At 44.9% G+C, this 21567-nt stretch overlaps 1 protein-coding gene across 1 annotated transcript in view; it reads left to right on the top strand.

The window, feature by feature from the left end:
* Positions 1-21567, top strand: part of LOC142159505 (cytidine monophosphate-N-acetylneuraminic acid hydroxylase-like) — a 158814-nt gene that overhangs the window by 110219 nt on the left and 27028 nt on the right. Inside the window, exon 12 of the mRNA XM_075214400.1 lies at positions 10631-10747. Within this exon, the coding sequence (XP_075070501.1) occupies positions 10631-10747 (117 nt within the window). The remainder of the gene's footprint in view (positions 1-10630; positions 10748-21567) is intronic.

Raw genomic sequence — 21567 nt, 5'->3', positions numbered from 1 at the left:
GTTTGGACTTCGCTGCACAGGGCACTCAGGTCGCGGTCCTATAAGTCAGTTGACAGTGTAGTGAAAAAAGGGTCAGACGGTCCGGGTCAAGCAAATCGGGATGCAAGGTACAAAGAGAGAATCCAGGAGAGTAGTCAAACAAGCCAAGGTCGCAGGAACAAAGTGGGGTACTGTCACACGCCGGACTCCCGCTGTCTCCCCGGGAGCCGGCGCCTGTCCCCGCTGATTCCGGAGGCCTCCTTCACCAGGATTCCCCCCTGTTAAGCAAAACTCACTTACCTGGTTCCACGCTGCTGCCACCGTCCAGCGCTGTCTGTGTCCTCCTTCCGTTCGGTGCTCAGTGTTCTGCGCATGCACAGAGCTGTCTAGCCTTTTCTGTGCTCTCACTGCCCTCTATTGGCTGCCTAATAGGAACTGCACTATATCTAAACCCTATGACCAGAACTCAATGCTGGTTCTTTCAGTCAGTCCCTGACTCTAGTATTGGATACAGCTCCCGTGTATTTGCTCCTCTCCGAGTTTCCAAGCCGCTATCCCTCCGGGAACACCACCTCTGGTGGCTACGCTACCGAAGCTCCGGTCAGCACCCCCAAGTGGCAACTATATTCTACGTCTGCAAACCAACTTCTGAATATCTATATTGCAGTACCTTCCTGCATTTCCACTCCCAAGTGGCAACGTCGCTAAAACATTACCAGCATCATCTATACCAAGTGGCAAGTTTATTCCTAATTGATTCTACGCTCTCTCTATTGTGGTTCACTGGGAACTTCCTTAGGGGACCGCGACCTGCAAGTGGAAGCCGCAAAAGCCCATGTTCCCTTGCGGGAATCACTGGTGAACACCTTTCACTTGTTAGACTCCGCGCCCCTAGCGAGAGTAACGCCAATCCCGGCTGAACTACTAGGATCCCGTTTTAACCCTACTGGTACGTGACACTAAGAACCAGCCATGTCAGATCCTGATAGAGAACCTTCCGCCAAGGATATGCTTCAACACTTGGTTGGAAGAGTGGAGCGCCAAGATGCGGTTCAGATGCAACTTTTACAATGTCTGCAAACTCTGGCTACCCATTTAGGGGCACTACAGGTGGCTCCGCCTCTGCCGGCTATTCAACCACAACCACAAGTAGCTGAGGGTCCTCCTGCAGCTGCTTCCTCTCTGCGTTTGCCAACTCCCTCCAAATTTGATGGTGACCCTAACTCCTGCCGTAGTTTTTTAAATCAATGCTCCATCCAGTTTAAGTTATTACCTCAGAATTTTCCTACCTCCAGGTCTAAAGTGGCTTATATGGTCTCACTCCTATCCGGCCAAGCCCTAGCATGGGCCTCTCCTCTGTGGGAGCGTAATGACGAACTCCTCAACGATGTTACAGCCTTCACCTCAGCATTCCGGAGGATTTTTGACGAACCAGGACGAGTGACATCTGCTGCTACAAGCATCCTAAGACTCCGTCAGAACTCACGGTCTGTGGCTCAATACGTTATTGAGTTTCAGACTCTATCTTCCGAACTCCAGTGGAATGATGAGGCGCTTGTCGCTGCCTTTTGGCAAGGGCTGTCAGAGACAATCAAGGATGCCCTTTCGACTCAAGAATTACCTCCCACCTTAGACGGGTAGATATTCGGCTTCGGGAAAGATCGTCCGAGAAAGACTTTCCTAGATGTACTACCCTCCGGCTAGCTCCTCGCTTTCAGCCACCCACGTCTACGGACGAGCCTATGCAACTGGGGCGCTCCCGTTTAACTCCGGATGAAAGGGAGAGAAGGATGAAAAACAAATTATGCCTATATTGTGGAGATTCTGGTCACCTCCTGGCTTCTTGCACTCGGCGTTCGGGAAACGACAAACCCTAGCCTGCACTGGAGAGGTCAGTCTGGGGACTTTTACTTCCTCTCCAACTTCTTTTCCAGACCTAACCTGTTCTTTTCCTGTCACCTTGCATCTACTTTCAGGGCCCAGGTCGTCCAAAGCCTTGTTGGATTCAGGAGCAGCTGAGAACTTTATATCACAATCGCTAGTAACACAACTTGCGCTGCCCACTGTTGCACTGAGGAGGCTTATGGCCACTACTGGCATCGATGGCTCCCGTCTCCCTCACGGCAGTATTCTTAGACGTACCAAACCTATTTCCATGCAAGTGGGGGCCCTCCACTGGGAAAAAATTTCCTTTCTCGTCCTGCCATTGACCATCAGCCCAATCATCCTTGGTTTACCATGGCTCCATCTACATTCACCCCATCTGGATTGGCCTTCATCACAAATCACCGCATGGGGCCCAGCATGCTCTCACCACTGCCTGATACCGATCAAGCCTCTCGGCTTCACGCAAATTCCAGAACCCACTACTGTTATCCTACCGCACCAGTATTCTTCGTTTGTGGATGTCTTCTCCAAAGTCTCTTCCGAGCGTCTACCACCCCACCGACCTTGGGACTGTCCCATCGATCTCCTTTCCGGGGAAAACCCCTCCTCGAGGCTGAGTCTATCCGCTCTCACTACCCGAGACAGAGGCTACTACACGTTACATCAAGGAAAATCTGCAACGTGGCTTCATTAGACCTTCCTCATCACCTGCCGGAGCCGGGTTTTTCTTTGTGAAGAAGAAAGATGGAGCACTCCGCCCTTGCATTGACTACAGAGGCTTGAACACCATCACTATTAAAAACTGCTACCCTATTCCTTTGATCACCGAGCTATTCGATCGCATTAAGGGTGCGAGGATCTTCACTAAACTCGATCTCCGCGGTGCATACAACCTGATTCGGATACTCTCTTGGGATGAGTGGAAGACGGCTTTTAATACACGGGACGGGCATTACGAATACCTAGTAATGCCGTTCGGCCTATGTAACGCTCCTGCTGTTTTTCAAAGCTTTATTAACGAAATCTTCCGTGATTTGCTATATTCCTACGTAGTGGTATATCTAGACGATATCCTAATATTCTCCAGAGACCTTTCCTCTCATCGCCTACATGTGGCTGAAGTTCTTTCCAGATTACGCATCAACCGTTTATTCTGCAAGTTGGAAAAGTGCATTTTCGAGGCCTCTAAATTGCCTTTCCTGGGCTATTTAGTGTCTGGATCAGGCCTACAAATGGATCCCGGGAAGGTTTGTGCTATAATCGACTGGCCCCAACCAACCACACTCAAAGCCATTCAACGTTTCCTGGGTTTCTCCAATTATTATAGACGGTTTATTGCTAGTTTTTCCTCTATTGTGGCACCTCTGATAGCTCTTACCCAAAAAGGAGCGTCACCACAGGTTTGGTCCCCAGAAGCATTAGAAGCTTTCCATTCTCTCAAAAGAGCCTTTTCCTCTGCACCTATCCTCCAGCAACCCGATATTTCTCTTCCTTTCTTTCTAGAAGTGGATGCATCCTCCGCCGGTGTGGGGGCAGTTCTTTCTCAAAAAAACTCCCAAGGCAGGTTCCATCCATGTGCATTCTTCTCCCGCAAATTTCTGCCAGCAGAGAGTAATTATGCCATCGGGGACAAAGAACTTCTGGCCATGAAGTTGGCCCTAAACGAGTGGCGCTATCTTTTGGAGGGGGCTCGTCATCCAGTTACGATCTTCACGGATCATAAAAACCTACTATATCTCCAGACAGCCCAATGCCTGAATCCACGTCAAGCCCGCTGGTCGCTTTTCTTTACCCGATTTGATCTGCGGGTCACTTTCAAACCCGGAATAAAAAATAAGAAGGCGGATGCATTATCTCTGGCTTTTCCAGGTAATTTGGGAGCAGACACTTTGCCGGAACGTCCTATCTTGGACTCTAAATGTCTAAAACTATTTTCAACAACTCCAGCTCCTATTCCCCCTCAGGGGAGAACATTTGTTCCTCCTCATTTACGGAAGAGTCTCCTACGCTGGTCCCATGCTTCACGATTTGCAGGCCATCTTGGCTCTCGTAAAACGTCAGAATTACTCTCTCGACAGTACTGGTGGCCCAATTTCCACTCCGAAGTTAAAGATTTCGTGGCTGCCTGTCCTACCTGTGCTCAAAACAAAACCCCCCGCCAAGTCCCACAGGGGCTACTCCACCCTCTTCCACTACCTACCGAACCGTGGACTCATATTAGCATGGATTTTATCACTGACTTACCCCCAGCTAATAAATTCAATACCATCTGGGTCATTGTGGACCGCTTCTCTAAAATGGCACACTTCATTCCACTCATCGGTCTTCCGTCCTCAGTATGTCTGGCTCAACATTTCATAAAGGAGATTTTCCGACTACATGGCTGTCCCGCTGAAATTGTCTCGGATCGTGGGGTGCAGTTTGTCTCAAAGTTCTGGAGGTCCCTTTGTCATCTTCTGGGCATCCGTCTGAAATTCTCTTCCGCGTATCATCCCCAGACCAACGGCCAGACGGAAAGGGTAAACCAAGATCTTGAAACGTTTCTCAGGATATTTTCCTCAGCCAATCAGAGGAATTGGGTGGATTTATTGCCCTGGGCAGAATTTGTTCACAATAATTCCTTTCATGAATCCACATCATCCACCCCCTTCTCCGTGGTATTTGGGCGCCATCCTCGCATGCCAGAATTTTCATCCCTCCCTCCCACCCAAGTGCCAGCAGTTAACACTCTTCGGCAGGACTTTCTATCCATCTGGTCTCGAGTTCGGAAGGCACTTAAAAAATCCTCTACTCGCTACAAGTTAGCGGCAGATAAGAAACGCAGGGCTGTTCCTCTGTTGAAGATTGGCGACAAGGTATGGTTATCTACAAAGAATATTCGCCTTACCCTGTATGAAACTGGCTCCTCATTACATTGGTCCTTATAGGATCATTCAAGTAATCAGTCCGGTTTGTTTTAAGTTACAACTACCATCCACTCTGCGTATTGCTAATGCCTTTCATATTTCCCTATTGAGACCGCTCATCATTAATCGATTCACTGTGCCCGTTACATCTACTACTCCTCTTTCCCTCCAACAAACTGCCGAATTCGAGATCAGCCATATTCTGGATTCCAAGAGTTCTAGGGGAACAATCAAGTATCTAGTTGACTGGAAAGGGTACGGTCCCGAAGAGCGCTCCTGGGTACGGGCTGCAGACATCTGTGCTCCTCTTCTGCTGAAAAAATTTCATTCCAGATTTCCGAAAAAACCAGGTCCTAGGTGTTCAGTGCCCACCTTTAAAGGGGGAGGTACTGTCACATGCCGGACTCCCGCTGTCTCCCCGGGAGCCGGCGCCTGTCCCCGCTGATTCCGGAGGCCTCCTTCACCAGGATTCCCCCCTGTTAAGCAAAACTCACTTACCTGGTTCCACGCTGCTGCCACCGTCCAGCGCTGTCTGTGTCCTCCTTCCATTCGGCGCTCAGTGTTCTGCGCATGCACAGAGCTGTCTAGCCTTTTCTGTGCTCTCACTGCCCTCTATTGGCTGCCTAATAGGAACTGCACTATGTCTAAACCCTATGACCAGAACTCAATGCTGGTTCTTTCAGTCAGTCCCTGACTCTAGTATTGGATACAGCTCCCGTGTATTTGCTCCTCTCCGAGTTTCCAAGCTGCTATCCCTCCGGGAACACCACCTCTGGTGGCTACGCTACTGAAGCTCTGGTCAGCACCCCCAAGTGGCAACTATATTCTACGTCTGCAAACCAACTTCCGAGTATCTATATTGCAGTACCTTCCTGCATTTCCACTCCCAAGTGGCAACGTCGCTAAAACATTACCGGCATCATCTATACCAAGTGGCAAGTTTATTCCTAATTGATTCTACGCTCTCTCTATTGTGGTTCACTGGGAACTTCCTTAGGGGACCGCGACCTGCAAGTGGAAGCCGCAAAAGCCCATATTCCCTTGCTGGAATCACTGGTGAACACCTTTCACTTGTTAGACACCGCGCCCCTAGCGAGAGTAACACCAATCCCGGCTGAACTACTAGGATCCGGTTTTTACCCTACTGGTACGTGACAGGTACGCAGAAAGGAGGGTGGTCGACAAGCCGGGTCACAACAGGAGAGCAAATGCACAGGAGGATGTTCTAGGAAGCCGGGTCACAACAGGAAAACACTCACTTGGAAAGCTAGAGGCAGTTACCTGTTATTCTGGCACCCTAATGGCACCAGAGCCAGGTTTAAATAGGGGCAGGAAGGCATGGATAGGAGGAGACTGATTCAGGCACGCAGAGTGCCGATATGCAACGGGACGGACCTGTGCGCGTGCGCCCGACGGAGCTGGGGGCGCGGCAACCCTGTTGCTAGACAACAGGGCGCCCCAGGCGGCTTTCACAGGTGTCCGTCCCCGCCAAGTGGAAGAACAGCGGGGACGGCGCCTGACACCTGTTTAGTTGCACCAATACCAGTCAATGGCAACTATAGTGTAATTAACGTGACAAGGCCACATACAATTCCACACATACCTGTACCACACCAGTTAAAGAATGGCTCTTAAAAGCACAATTCCATCATCTTGACCTTTCGTATTTACGTTCTGGATATTGTATGTGACATCATAGCTCTGTGTGTGATATTTCATAACATTGACAGCTGGAGACCGAGGTTGCTTTCCAGAAGGAAGATGACATCAATTCTGGTCCTCTAGAATCACAACTCTATGCCGTCTTAAGGGCATATGTGATTTCAACTTTCTTTGGATGTAAGTACCATTTTTGCTTACAATGAATGTCAAAATAAGGAAATAATATTTCTTTTCAAACAGTGCATTTATTGAAATAAACAATCTAAATTGTGACACACCCAAACAGAAGTGAAGTACAAAAATTGTTTAGATTTCCGCAATCTCTTTCTACCTGGTCCAATATTCCCAATGTTGCTGGAGCGCCACTGCCTGCTAGTCACCGGAGCATGGGAATGGGTCAGGCTCAGAAGCAGGTGGTACAGCCTCTAGCTCTGCCTTCTCAGCAGGTGCAACAGGGGCTGACGTCATGGCGCTCTGTTTTGACATATGAATGATAATTGCCTCACAAAAATGCTCCAAAGATTGCTGAATTTTCATCTGGCAGTCTGTCAGGGTCTTTACATTTTTAAATATCTGCGTTAAATTCTTTTCGACTTTGCAGCTTGTCTCCTGGAATTGTTTCACCATTTGCTGGCTCTTAGTCAAATTAGTCAAATTTTTGGTGCTCAGGAGATGTTAACCGTGGCATTACAGGTGGTGGTGGTCATATTTCAGTGGTGGTCATATTTCAGTGGTGGATCTGTTGACAACAAATGGTAACAGCGTAAATGTTGACAAATTTATTCTGTTGACATGCTTTAAAGGTAGACATTTTGATTGTCGACAGTAGTAATGTCGACAGTAACAATTTCTACATTAAAGAAGCAATGCTGGTGGGTCTAGCAGCTATACAGCCACCAGACCCAAAATAGTTCTAACAAACAAAAACCATTAATAAAGCTTAAAGGCACTTTTCCCCCTCACAAAACACATAACTTGTGCTGGCAGACCTGGGGGCAATACAGCCACCAGCACTGAAATGCTTAAACCATAAAAAAAGAAAAAAAGAAAAAGTGTGTCCCACTCCCCAATCAAATTAATTTTAATGCTGCCAACCTAGTGCTGGTACTAGCAAATTTGGGGGGACAAAAAGCATAGGTTTCACCCAATTTTACTAGAACCAGAAATAGGCTGTGCGAGCAGGGAATAGAGGCACTATATCATCATCATCACCATTTTTTTATATAGCGCCACTAATTCCGCAGCGCTGTACAGAGAACTCACTCACATCAGTCCCTGCCCCATTGGGGCTTACAGTCTAAATTTCCCAACACACACACACACAGAAACACAGACAGACAAAGGCTAGGGTCAATTTGTTAGCAGCCAATTAACCTACCCCTATGTTTTTGGAGCATGGGAGGAAACCAGAGCACCCGGAGGAAACCCACGCAAACACGGGGAGAACATACAAACTCCTCTCAGATAAGGGGCTATGGTCGGGAATTTAACTCATGACCCTAGTGCTGTGAGGCAGAAGTGCTAACTATTAAGCCAACTACTATAGCAGGGGAACCCTCAACATGTGGTCCCCTTGCCATAATGCCAGCCAACCCCAGGCTGGTCAGCACGGGGCTGGATTCCCTAGGGAGAAGGGGTCCCCAAGTTGAAAGTACTAGCGCGATGGGTGTGGGGTAATAACATATATCTTGATATTAAAGATACCATTGTGTTGGTGCACTACAAGTTTTAGCAAGCACAGGCTGCCATTAACAGTTTCATCATGCTGGTGCTTGTAGTACTACAAGCACCAGAATACCTATGGCTTTCAGGGCTTGCTGGCACATAGGCAACCAAAAGTGACAGCATGCCCTGCATACCAGTGCCCGTTGCAGCCTGTAGTGCCCCAATACAATTTTTTTTTTAAATAAACCACCCACCTCATTTGATATATTTATTTAAAATACGTTTTAAAAAACAGTAATACTCATAAACCACTAGGTTCTCTCTTCATCTGTAATGACTGAAATCTTCCAAGCTTTACAAAAATACCTAATAAAAGTATTCAAAAGGTCCGTGGTTGTCCATAAAAAAACACCTAATTAAAATCAATTAATTCCAAAGTTTCACTGGAACAAGCTTGACAAAATTAACACCTGCCTCATAAAATAAACAAATGTAAAGTTTTGAAACGTTACATATACACCTATATGAAATATTTATTTATTTAAGGGATAATCACTGAAAATATATAATAAAATTCACACTATTTTATATATAATGCATATAACTACATGACTGTATGTTGTGAAAGACATGAGTTTCCAGTACTGATCACTTCATTGCGTTTAAAAGTATTACATATTTGAACAAGTCTTTACTAGTGTAGCTACATTTATTTTTGAACAACATTAAATTGTTTGATTAGGTAATGCATGTCTTAAATATGACACTAACCTGATGGTGATTGTTGTATTGACACAGACTTTTGTCTATGTCAGTACATCCCACACCCTGCACCAGTTGTTCAATAATACAGGCCAATGCTGTGCGCTCCAAAAGAGCAGATCCAATGGCGCCCACCACCTGTCCCCTTTAATGTTTCTTGTTATCACAGATTTTATCTTTGAGGCATCATTAAAATCCTGACACCTGTGTAATTATTAGACTGTTGCTATGGATATGTACAAATATATGCACAATACTAGTGCAGACAGACATATAGATATGTATGATTATTTATTGACTTAAGGTATAGACTTATTTATTGGCTAAAGGTCACACAATAGGCAAATACTGCTATTTTACAAGTTTATGGCTTAATAGACCTAATAACTGTTTGCCCTTAAGTAAAAAGTCTAATCACAATTCATCTGCATGTGCCTCCAAAATGCAGTCCTTTGGATAGTATTGTGTTCACAATAAGATGAATCCTTAGGATAATTTATATTAACGCAGCACCTCTGAACTCTGTAGAGCTAGAAAAATGACAGGAAAACTACACCCATATACCAAACTTATGTTTACAAAATGTAATAATGTTGTGATGTTTAAATGTGACATTTCAATATCTTTTTTTTGTTAATCTTTAGGCAGGTGCAGAACCACCACCCAACCCCCCACCTGCACTTCTTTTTTTAAAAAAAAAGTACAAAACCAAATTTCTAACTTGCCTATATTGAACTAATTTAAATAAATTATTTGTAATTTTGTTTTCTTAAAATAAAAATTGTTGACTGTTTGAATTTGCATTGTTTTTGTATAAAAGCTGTATGTTCTAAAAAAAACATTTGTGTGTGTCTTATTTTTGAAAAGCAAATGTGTAATAATATTTGACAAATTTGATAGTAAAGGATGTGACAAAGGGGTTATTGTTAGCATGGGATAGTGCAGGTTGATGAAGCAATTCAGTGAAAAGGTTATTATTTAATTGTCAGGAAACACTAGTGTTGTGATTTTGCATTCAGATGTGAATTAGGAGTAAATACTAATGTAGGGAAAACCGTGCAATTGCTTCAAACACAATACCAAATCCCAAAAAAAGTGTGATTTACGTCTCGTAAGTGATTTACTACAGTATTCACATCTGACTGTATTCCTCAGATACATCTGAATTTGAATACGGGAGTAACTGCGCACACATTCCGTGCTCTTTTTAACAGTGCAAGTTGCATCCTGATTTGAAATATGACCTCAGTGTGCAGTTTACCACCACATTGCATGTTAGTAGAGCAAAAGCATAGCAGCACAACTTCCATTTAACAGATGTCCCTGTACTTTCTGTAACTAAACTCTCCACCTAATAGAGCTGAGCTGAGAATCTATTGTTCACTATATAATAAATAAATAATAAAAATCTCTCTCTGGTCAACAGTTCTCTTTAAAAGACACCGTTTAATTAATGTGAGGGTGGCATTTTTTCTCTATTGTTATTTATGATCGTCATGTTTCAAAACATTCTTATTTCTGCACTTAAGATATCAGCTCATTAATCTATTTTTGTCAATTTGCCTAAAAGAATGCAAAAATCCCTCAAAGAACTGTATGATGTTGTGTTCATATTTCACTATATATATATATATATATATATATATATATATATATATATATATATATATAAAACTAAGATTACATGTTGATATTTTTTTTTTTTTTTCAATGACTTTAAGGAGTTGCCATATTTGCATTTGTAACATCAATGTTTTACTTTTATACAGGTGATTGAAACTGATGAAGATTTTGTTGATTTGCCTCGAGGATATAATTACTTGGTAGATTTCTTCAACCTATCTTTTCCTACTGAAAGACCAGACCGTGACCATCCTTATGAAGAAGTAAGATGTTATTTACTTTCTATTTCCTGATGTTTACATCTCCTGAATTACATTTGAAATGTATCCACCAAGAGGTATATATCAGCACTGGTGATGTACAATGATATTTTTAGTTGCTGTGATGACTATGGACATGTCAATTTCAGGGGGTTTTTAATAAAATAATCCTACATTCAAAAGTTGTAGTCATAGTGAGAATAAATCTAGTCATATAAAAATGAAGGTACCTGTGTGTTTTGTGCCTTTTTCTATAGTTCAGTCATATCCATGTTCATGTGGCATTTTTAAATAACTACACTGGTGTATAATGAAGAAAGCAAAGCAAATGAAATGGATTTTTCTCTACAAAAAAACAGTCCATGTATATTTTGAACTTTGGGTAAGGGGCCTGATTGGCTGTAAAGCCAACTGCAGTGAGTAAAAATCTGCTTTGCTGCACTGCGTTGGAGCAGTAAAATGTGTCTAGATTTAGACTTATGAATAACTTGCACAAGTGGTCCTTTATGCCTGGAAAGGCAGATCAGTAGAGTGCAAGTTGAGTGTAGTAGGGTTGTGCATCTGCATATATGTGGCCAAAAATATTGGCACCCTTGCAGATTATTTATTATTATTTTTTTTATAACGCACCAGTTATTCCAGATATTTGTTGAAATAAAAAAACAAAACATTTTGGTAGTCATATATATATTTCATTGGTTTTACAGTCATAGCTTATTCCACACAGAAATACTTAAAAAGGCTGTATAAAATGATTGGCACCTTTTAGAATTGTTAGACTTTATTGGATTTCAAGCAGATGATTGCCTTTCACTTCTAAACTGAACTCACCTGTGGTGAGTAGTAGGTCCTTGCAATATATTTTAAAAAAACACACATTAAATGAGCTTGAATAGAGGAAATGGCTCAAACACCTGTTTTTGTCACTGTGTGTATTGCTTTGGACATGGAGAAAAGAAAGAAAGCTAAAGTATTGTCTAAGGAGGTCAGACAGAAGTTTGTAGCTAAGCATTGATAGTCTCAACACTATTAATCAATCTCCAGTGACCATGATGTTCACGTTTCCTCTATACATAATGTTATGTATGCCCATATGTAATGAATGCCATCAGCTTCCCAGGTAAAACTAAACTATAGAATGGTGTCTAGTTTTCATCTACAGCAATCCCTATTTTTCATGGAATGCAATATACTCATCTGTCCTCAGTGCCCTCAAGGGGGAAAATGTATCAATGTCTGGAATTTTCAACTCCGTCGAGATCGTTGTCTTCAGCGCTTAAATTTAAAGCGGCGCTGCCTTGTAAAGGGAAACAAGGGTTCGGACTCGGACGGGGTCTCAGTCACCGTCACCCCGCTAACAGCTAATGAAGTAGTGGCTATAGTCACTAAAACTATTCAATCTGAAATGAGAGCACTTGTGTCAGAATTCCGCTCTGATATCACGAAGCTAGGTGCTCATACGGACACTATTGAAAACCAACTGGATGCTGTCAGTCACCACCAGCAATCCACCAAATGAAATGAGGGCTGAAACTGACGTCTTCAAAGACCACCTGGAGTACCTAAAGAATCGTAACTGGCGCAACAGTATAAGGCTCAAGAACAGTCTGAAACTGAGGCCCTACCGCAATACTTAGAGGGACTGTTCTTACACTTGCTACCAGACTTACCTAAGCACTTGCTCCATCTTGATAGGGCGCACAGAGCGCTTCGTCCATGCCCTAACCTAGATCAACCTCCCAGAGATTTAGTCATTCGCTTCCATTATTTTAAGACTAAAGAACAATAATGGCCTGTGCACAGAATATTTCTGCCATCTCGTATGCCAGCTCTAAAATACAGCTGTACCAAGACCTGCCCCCCTACACTCTCCTGGCCCCCTACACTCTCCAGAGAGACTTAATGAACATTACCAAAGCCTTACGTAATCATTTGGTCAAATACAAATGGGGCTTCCCCTTCCAGCTAATAGTCACCAAGAATGGCCGTAATCTCTCCGTAGAGACACCAGACCAAGGACTAGACCTTCTTCAGCGCTTTGGACGCTTGCCTGACCCTCCCTTGGACCAGACTCCTGCTGCCTTTCATCTTCAACCTAGTTGGCGTGCTCAAGCACTGGAATGGCAATGGGTTTGAGGCTCCCAGATGGCTGTCCAGCTAGCATATCATTGGTCAGTAAGAATGAAACGTGAGAAGTTTGAGAATGCATAACACTTTACTATGACTTATTCCCATAGAGATGTATATCTTTATGTTTATGGTTTCTTTTAGGCACTTTATTCAAATATTTTTATTGCTTAGACTTGCTTAGTGTTTCTTTGCGGGCAGCTCCTTCCCGGTTCCCCAGGCCCTCGATCTCTGAGGGTGGTGCCTGGGGCGTGAGAGTGGGAATCAACTATCACAATGCTCGACTATTGATATATTTTAAATTAAAGTCACTTAATTTACTACCCCACAGGCTTCTGATAAGGTCAACTTTTGTTTTTTGATAGTTATACATTCGCTAACTGTCTTCAATTGCAACTTTGTTTACACACATATGTTCTCCTCTCGTTCCCTCTCCTCATTCACCACTAATAGATGATGTGCTTATCCTCCATATATGTCCGGTCATCATCCCCCACTAAAAAAGAAGAGTGCCCCCACAACACAGTCTCTTTTTTCACGCCGACCCTGTGCCCGCTTAAAGCCAGGGTCTATGTCCTCCCCCCTCTCCAAACCTCTCCTTATGTTTTGAACCTAGCCCACATCCCTGCTTCCCCCCTCACTGCATATACGAACCACTGATTCTTGACTGTAGCTTAATCATTTTAACAGATTACCCACCATGAAGCTGAAGCTACTGTCCCTCAATATTAATGGCCTTAACTCTCTGACCAAGCGCTCTATGGCAATACAGTATTTCCGGCGACCACACCTCACCCCTCGTTAGCAACTAAGAAATACCCAAATGTTTAATACTCCACGTCAGATGCTAAACATAGAGGCACGGCCATATTGAGTCATAGCAGAGTCCCACTCACCATCACATCCGAGACTGACTGTTTTCAACGTCTTCCCCAGGCTCCCGCAGGCATGACATTGTAGATGGGAACTTCAATACTGTCCTTGACCCGACCCCGGTCTTCTACAGATCACACCTCCTCAGGCCACCTTAAAAAGTCCCATAAATTACAATCCCAACTCACCTTACACAACATGCACGATGCAGGCAGGTTATGTACCTCGCAGCTAGAGCTTACACTCACTTCTCTGCACCCCATAACCTCTGCACTCGTATTGAATTTTACTTTGTGGATTATACCACCACACAGATGCTCCTCGGACTCCAGGTTCTCCCCGTGCAATAGCGCAATGATTTCAAGACTTTTATGGCGCTCTATAGAATCTCCCATTGACTGCTGCCGACCACCCCCAACAGACGTATAACACACACCTCCGCACACGTTATCTTTCCAAGCTAACAAGGGTAGAGTTAGACTAGCTTAACACAGACATCAAGCAGAAGAAGTAGTACAGGCAATGAAATCACTCAAGAGGCGGTCAGCCCCTGGCTCTGATGGCTTCACTACTTTTTACTATAAGAAATGTTGGGTCCCCTGGTCCCTATGCTCTTAGGTGTCAGACGCCGTCCCCGCTGATTCCCTGTCAGACGGGGAACGGACGTTTGATCTCCCCGTCGGCTGCCGCAGGACTTCCGGATAGCGGGCGCATGCGCCCTGGGCTCAGGTTCGTTGCTAGGCAACGGGACGCTGCTTCTGTTCCCGCTGCCGCCTCCGCTCTCCACCAATCAATTCAGCCTGGATTCTATTTAAACCTGCCTCTGGCGCCATTAGGGTGCCAGAGTAACAGGTTCACCACCAGTGTTCCTGGCTTCCCTATTCCTCCATACTCCTGAGTATTCTGATTCCTGATTACCTGTTGTGACCCCGGCTTGGCGACCATTCTACTCTTCTGTGTGACCCCTTCTGTACCGTGACTTCGGCTTGGCGACTATTCCTCTGGATTACCCTTTTGTACCTGATATTCCTGACTGCTGTGACCCGGAACCGTCTGACCTCTCTACGCTACACTGGTAACTGGCTAATAGGACCGCGACCTGCGTGCTCTCTGCTGCGAAGTCCAAACCTCCTTGCGGGGGTCCCTGGTGAACAACAGGGGTACATTAGACTCCGCGCCTGTTTGACCAGTGGCACCAATACCGGTTAGTGTCATATTATCTTCAGCCTCATAGGCCTACAGCGTGACAGTTTTCTCTGGCCATGACTGACGGTACCAGAGAACCCTCATCCCGAGACCTCCTCATCCATTTAGGAGTACGGGTAGAACGCCAGGAGGCCAACCAAGCACAACTCTTGCAGTGTTTACAAGGAGTGATTTCCCGCTTGGATGCCCTGAGCACTTCTCAGGCAGCAGCCCCAGTTCCTGATCCTGCTCCGGCTGCTGTCCCACCAAGCGCAGCACTGGCTACCTCTAGAACACTGCGGATTCCTACTCCAAAGAAATACGACGGTAATCCCAAAGGATGCCGTGGATTCCTAAATCAGTGTTCCATCCAGTTTGAACTTTCACCGGAAAACTTCGCATCTGAGAGAGCTAAGGTGGCCTATATAATTTCCCTCCTGACGGGACAGGCCCTAGCTTGGGCTTCGCCACTGTGGGAATGAAGAGATTGATCTCTCCTTCATTCTGACACTTTCATTGAGAACTTCCGGAGGGTATTTGATGAACCTGGTCGTGTGTCTTCGGCTGCATCCAGTTTGTTAGCTCTTCGCCAAGGTTCTTTAACTGCAGGTCAATACGCGGTTCAGTTCCGTACCTTAGCCTCAGAATTAGGCTGGAACGATGAAGCTCTCTCCGCCACCTATTGGCAAGGCCTGTCAGACCCTATCAAAGACGCACTGGCTTTTGCAAGAGCTTCCATCCAAGCTTGACGACTTGGTCTCTTTGTGTGTCAAGGTAGACATTCGCCTTCAGGAGCGCTCTCAGGAGAGGGTCCAAGGTCGTCGCACTGTACGTTTGGCTCCTCGTTTTCAATCTCCAGCTCTCCCGGCGGAAGAGCCGATGCAAATTGGACGCTCTCGCCTGTCACCGAATGAGAGAGAACGCAGGATCAAGAATCGTTTGTGTTTGTACTGTGGAGAATCCGGCCATCTGCTATCTTCTTGTCCCAAGAGGCCGGAAAACTTCACCGCCTAGGCAACACTAGGGAGGTTGTTCTAGGTTCATGTCTCCATTCTCCCTCTCCTTCCAAAGATAACAGTTTTCTGATGCCTGTCACCCTCACATTTTCGGACTCTTCCCTAAATTGTTCTGCTTTTGTGGATTCCGGATCTGCAGGAAAATTTTATCTCTGCCACTCTGGTGTCGAAGCTTTACATACCCTGCACTCCATTGCCGCAACCTCTGGTTCTTACTGCAGTTGACAGTAACCGTGTCAGCAACGGTTACATCACTGACACTACTGCTCCAGTTCAGTTGCAGGTAGGGGTTCTCCATCAAGAGTGGATTCAGTTACTGGTTATCCCACAGTCTGTTAATTCCATCATTTTAGGGCTACCATGGCTCAGGAAACATTCGCCACAATTTGATTGGGCTCTCGCTCAAGTTACCTCCTGGGGCTCCTCATGCTTCAATCAGTGCCTCTCGAAAATACTTCCTCCTAACCAACTTCCTTGTCTCTCTCTTGATTCCCACCTCAAACTACCAGAGCCGTATTCAGACTTTATTGATGTGTTTAGCAAAACCGCTGCAGAGACGCTCCCTCCACATCGAGCATGGGATTGTCCTATTGAGCTAATTCCCGGCAAAACTATTCCCAAAGGTAGAGTTTATCCTCTGGCTCTCCCTGAGACTAAGGCAATGTTTTCATATATATCAGATAACCTTCAAAGAGGATTTATCAGAAAGTCTACCTCGCCAGCAGGAGCCGGATTCTTTTTTGTAAAAAAAAAAGATGGTTCATTAAGACCGTGCATAGACTACCACCGTCTTAATGATATTACCATCAAGAACCGCTATCCGCTCCCATTGATTACTGAATTGTTTAACCGGATTAGAGGAGCCAAAATCTTCTCTAAATTAGATCTCAGAGGGGCCTACAACTTAATCCGCATTCGAAAGGGCGATGAGTGGAAAACGGCATTTAACACCCGTGACGGACACTATGAGTACTTAGTCATGCCGTTTGGACTTTGCAATGCCCCTGCAGTGTTTCAAGATTTTGTCAACGAGATCTTCAGGGATCTTATGTATCAATTTGTAATTGTCTACCTGGACGATATTTTGATATTTTCATCTGACTTACATATTCATTGTCTCCATGTCAAGACTGTTCTTTCTCGCCTCCGGAAACATTCCTTATATTGCAAGCTGGAGAAATGCCTTTTTGAGCGTTCACAAGTTCCATTTCTAGGATACATTGTTTCTGGCACCGGCCTGCTGATGGATCCGCAGAAAGTGAAGGCCATTGTCAACTGGCCATTACCTATTGGTCTCAAAGCTACCCAACGCTTTATCGGCTTTGCCAATTATTACCGGCAGTTCATTAACGGCTTTTCATCCATTATCTGTCCAATTACAGCTTTAACTCGAAAAGGGGCCAGCAGCAAACCATGGCCTGTTGAAGCCATATTGGCCTTCAAAACTCTTAAAGAAGCATTTCTTTCGGCCCCTATACTCAAACAGCCAGACCAAGGGAGACCGTTTTTTATTGAAGTGGACGCTTCTTCAGTCGGGATTGGAGCTATACTTTCCCAAAAATCTACTTCAGGAACATTAGAAACTTGTGGATTCCTGTCTAAGAAATTCTCTAGCACTGAACTAAATTATGGAATCGGTGACAAGGAATTATTAGCCATCAAGATTGCTCTTGAGGAGTGGCGGCACTTACTAGAGGGTGCCTTACATCCCGTCACGGTCATGACTGATCATAAAAATCTTACTTATCTCCAGGAGGCACAATGTCTTAACCCACGTCAAGCTCGCTGGTCTCTTTTCTTTGCCAGGTTCCAACTCATTCTCACCTTTCGTCCCGGTTCCAAAAATTCCAAGGCCGATGCTCTCTCCAGGTCCTTTGATAATGACGGTACTCTCACTTGTTTAGACAACAAAATGATTCTAAACCCAATACAAACAGTGGCCATCACCAATTCTTCAGTAATCTCTCCCCTCCAGGGCGTTCATTCGTGGAACCTCATCTCCGCTCTAAACTTCTATGTTGGGCTCACGAGTCCAAATTTGCCGGCCATGCCGGTTACAATAGAACCAAAGAATTCCTCTCCAGATATTATTGGTGGCCTAAACTGGCTTCAGATGTTCAAAAATTCGTATCTGCATGTTCGGTTTGTGCACGCCACAAGGTGCCAAGACAAAGTCCTCCTGGTCTCCTCCTTCCTCTGCTTATTCTGGATTCTCCCTGGACCAGCATGGACTTCATCACCGATCTCCCTTTGAGCAATGGCTACAATACCATCTGGGTCATGGTAGACCACTTTTCAAAAATGTCACACTTCACTCCTTGTAAAGGACTCCCATCGGCTCCTAAACTCGCAGATTTGTTTCTAAAAAACATCTTTCGTCTTCATGGATGCCCTCAAGAGATCATCTCTGACAGGGGAGTACAATTTGTCGCTAAGTTCTGGAGAGCTTTTTGTAAAAAGATTGGAGTCAGTCTCAAATTTTCTTCTGGATATCACCCCCAAACTAACGGACAAACAGAACGAGTGAATCAAGACTTGGAGTGTTTTCTACGGTGTTTTGCTTCTGATCATCAAACGACATGGAATGATCTTCTGTATTGGGCCGAATTCGCCCACAACAATCTTCTACATTCCTCCTATGGGCATTCTCCATTTTTTATTATCTACGGCAGACATCCCACTCCCCCTCTCTTGTCCGAAGCTCCCTCCTCTCTAGTACCAGCGGCTGATACTCTCATCCATGACTTCTCTCAAATCTGGTCTCAAACCAAAGAAGCACTGTCTACTTCTGTACAGAGACAGAAGAAAGCGGCTGATCTTCATAGAAGAGTTGCTCCAGCACTAAGGGTAGGAGACCGCGTCTGGTTGTCTACACGCAACCTTCGACATCAAGTTCCATCCATGAAATTGGCTCCTAAGTTTATTGGTCCCTTTGCCATATCACAAGTCATCAATCCTGTTTCCTTCAAACTTGCATTACCTCCGTCTCTTAGAATCCATAACACATTTCATATTTCATTGCTGAAACCGCTGATTCTCAACGAATACTTCAGAGAACCTGCTCCTCCTCCACCTATTAAAACATCTTTAGGGGATGAATTCGAGATCGAGAGAATTCTGAAGAGACGTTTCTTCCAGCGCAAACCTCAGTATCTTGTACACTGGAGAGGTTACGGTCCGGAGGAGAGATCGTGGGTCTCGGAGGCCGACCTTCATGCTCCTCGTCTCCTTGCAAAATTTCTGAGGAGAGGCAATCCCTCTCTAAGAGGGAGGAGGGGAGGGGGTACTGTCAGACGTCTGATCTTCCCGTCGGCTGCCGCAGGACTTTAGGATAGCGGGCGAATGCGCCCTGGGCTCAGTTCCGTTGCTAGGCAACGGGACGCTGCTTCTGTTCCCGCTGCCGCCTCCGCTCTCCACCAATCAATTCAGCCTGGATTCTATTTAAACCTGCCTCTGGCGCCATTAGGGTGTAACAGGTTCACCACCAGTGTTCCTGGCTTCCCTATTCCTCCATACTCCTGAGTATTCTGATTCCTGATTACCTGTTGTGACCCCGGCTTGGCGACCATTCTACTCTTCTGTGTGACCCCTTCTGTACCGTGACTTTGGCTTGGCGACTATTCCTCTGAATTACCCTTTTGTACCTGATATTCCTGACTGCTGTGACCCGGAACCGTCTGACCTCTCTACGCTACACTGGTAACTGGCTAATAGGACCGTGACCTGCGTGCTCTCTGCTGCGAAGTCCAAACCTCCTTGCGGGGGTCCCTGGTGAACACCATGGTTACGTTAGACTCCGCGCCTGTTTGACCAGTGGCACCAATACCAGTTAGTGTCATATTATCTTCAGCCTCATAGGCCTACAGCGTGATATTAGGTTTGTTCAATGACATGCTCTCAGGGGAGAATTTCAATAGGGCCACCACCGGAGTTGGGATAGATGTGATCCCTAAAACGGTCCGCGACCTTACGGATGCGGGCTGCTACAGACCGTTATCCCTATTGAATGTGGACTTTGAAGCTATTTGCAAAATTCTAGCTAACAGACTAGATAAAATATTACCTTCACTGGTCCATCGTGATCAAGTGGGCTTTGTGCCCAACTGACAAGCCTCAGATAACACCAGGAGGCATGCTGATATAATACGTCATGCGAACCACTCAGCCCTCCCTGCATTGGTGGTGGCCCTAGATACAGAAAAAGGGTTTTGAAAGAGTAGCCTGGCCATTTATGCAATGTGCGCTGCTGAGCATGGGGATACAGGGAGCTTTTTGTTGGGGTATTTTAGCCCTAAACAGAGCTGAATTAAGGCTCTGGGGGGCCCGGGGCACTTTAGACAGGGGGGCCCCTAAAGTGTACTGTGGCTATAATTTTAGACAAATACACAGACAATACTGTGTGCACTACTGTTAGGTGCAGGCACTACTGTTAGGTACTGTTAGGTGCAGGCAGCTCTGCCTTCACCAGTAGTACAGTGTGAAGCGGGACATACCTCCCAACTGTACTTGAAGTTGGACCAAATCCTGACTAAGAGAGACAGTGACCCAAATTCGGGACTGCCCCACCAGATTCAGTGTAATTTCTTGTTTAATCTAGACGGCCTTTTAGATTCCTTTTATAAGCTCCTCTCATTCTCCAGTGCCTTACTGCTATGTTAGCAGGAACCATTCATAAGTCCAAAACATATTTTGTCCTGCTCTCTCCTACCTGTTCTTGTCACTTTCATCACCTGTGGCTGCTGGTGTCTTAAACGCAGTTGTTGCTTGTGTAGATCCTGGAAAATTCGTGAAAATGTAAAACAGCCCTGCCATTAAATCAATAGCACCCTTCCTCCCTGCAAATAGGCCTGAATATAAAATGAAATAAAATGAATAATATACAAATTTAATAAAAGAAACTATTTCCCTCCCCTCAAAACAGCCCAGCAATAAATTAATAGCATTCACATGTAACAAATAAACCCATTTCACACAATCATTGCAGACAATTAATATTTTTATATTCATGTTTAATAAATTTGCCCCCCTTCTCTCCAAATTTAGACCCACATTAAATAATAAATTAATAGTCCCGAAACTCTCTCTCTCTCTCTAATACTACTTTCATAAATATAAAATACAATTAGCAAAAATATTCCCAGGGGTACCGAGCATTTGTTGGAGGTGTCAGGTGGACCCTGGCACACCCCTTCATATATTTCATTTCTGCCGCTAAAGCAGTGATTCCGGTTCATTGGAAATCTCCCACACCCCCATCCATTAGAGAGTGGCTGGAGAGAATAGAATTCTACAGGTTTATGGATGATTTATCTTTCTCTTCAACTGATAAGATTGCAGAATATTATGTAATTTGGTGTCCCTGGTTTGCATTTCAGGATACAGGGAAACTAGCTCAATTGATGAATTCAACCCTCTGTCCCTCAGCCGAGAATGACCCATGTTAATTACAATTTTAATGAGGTAGCTCCTTTTTTCCCCACCCGATTTCCCACCTTCTTTTCTTTTCTTTAACTTTCTTTAACTTTCTTTTTCTTTACCCCTCCAGGTTATTACCTGAATATGGCAGCGTTACATTTCTCTTTTTGTTTTTTTGGGTTTTTTTTTTATTTTTTTATTTTTTAT

The sequence above is a fragment of the Mixophyes fleayi genome, chromosome 5, assembly GCF_038048845.1.
Source record: "Mixophyes fleayi isolate aMixFle1 chromosome 5, aMixFle1.hap1, whole genome shotgun sequence".
NCBI lineage: Eukaryota > Metazoa > Chordata > Amphibia > Anura > Limnodynastidae > Mixophyes > Mixophyes fleayi.
The sequence above is the reverse complement of the archived record's forward strand: the minus strand, read 5'-3'. Positions and strand labels throughout refer to the sequence as shown.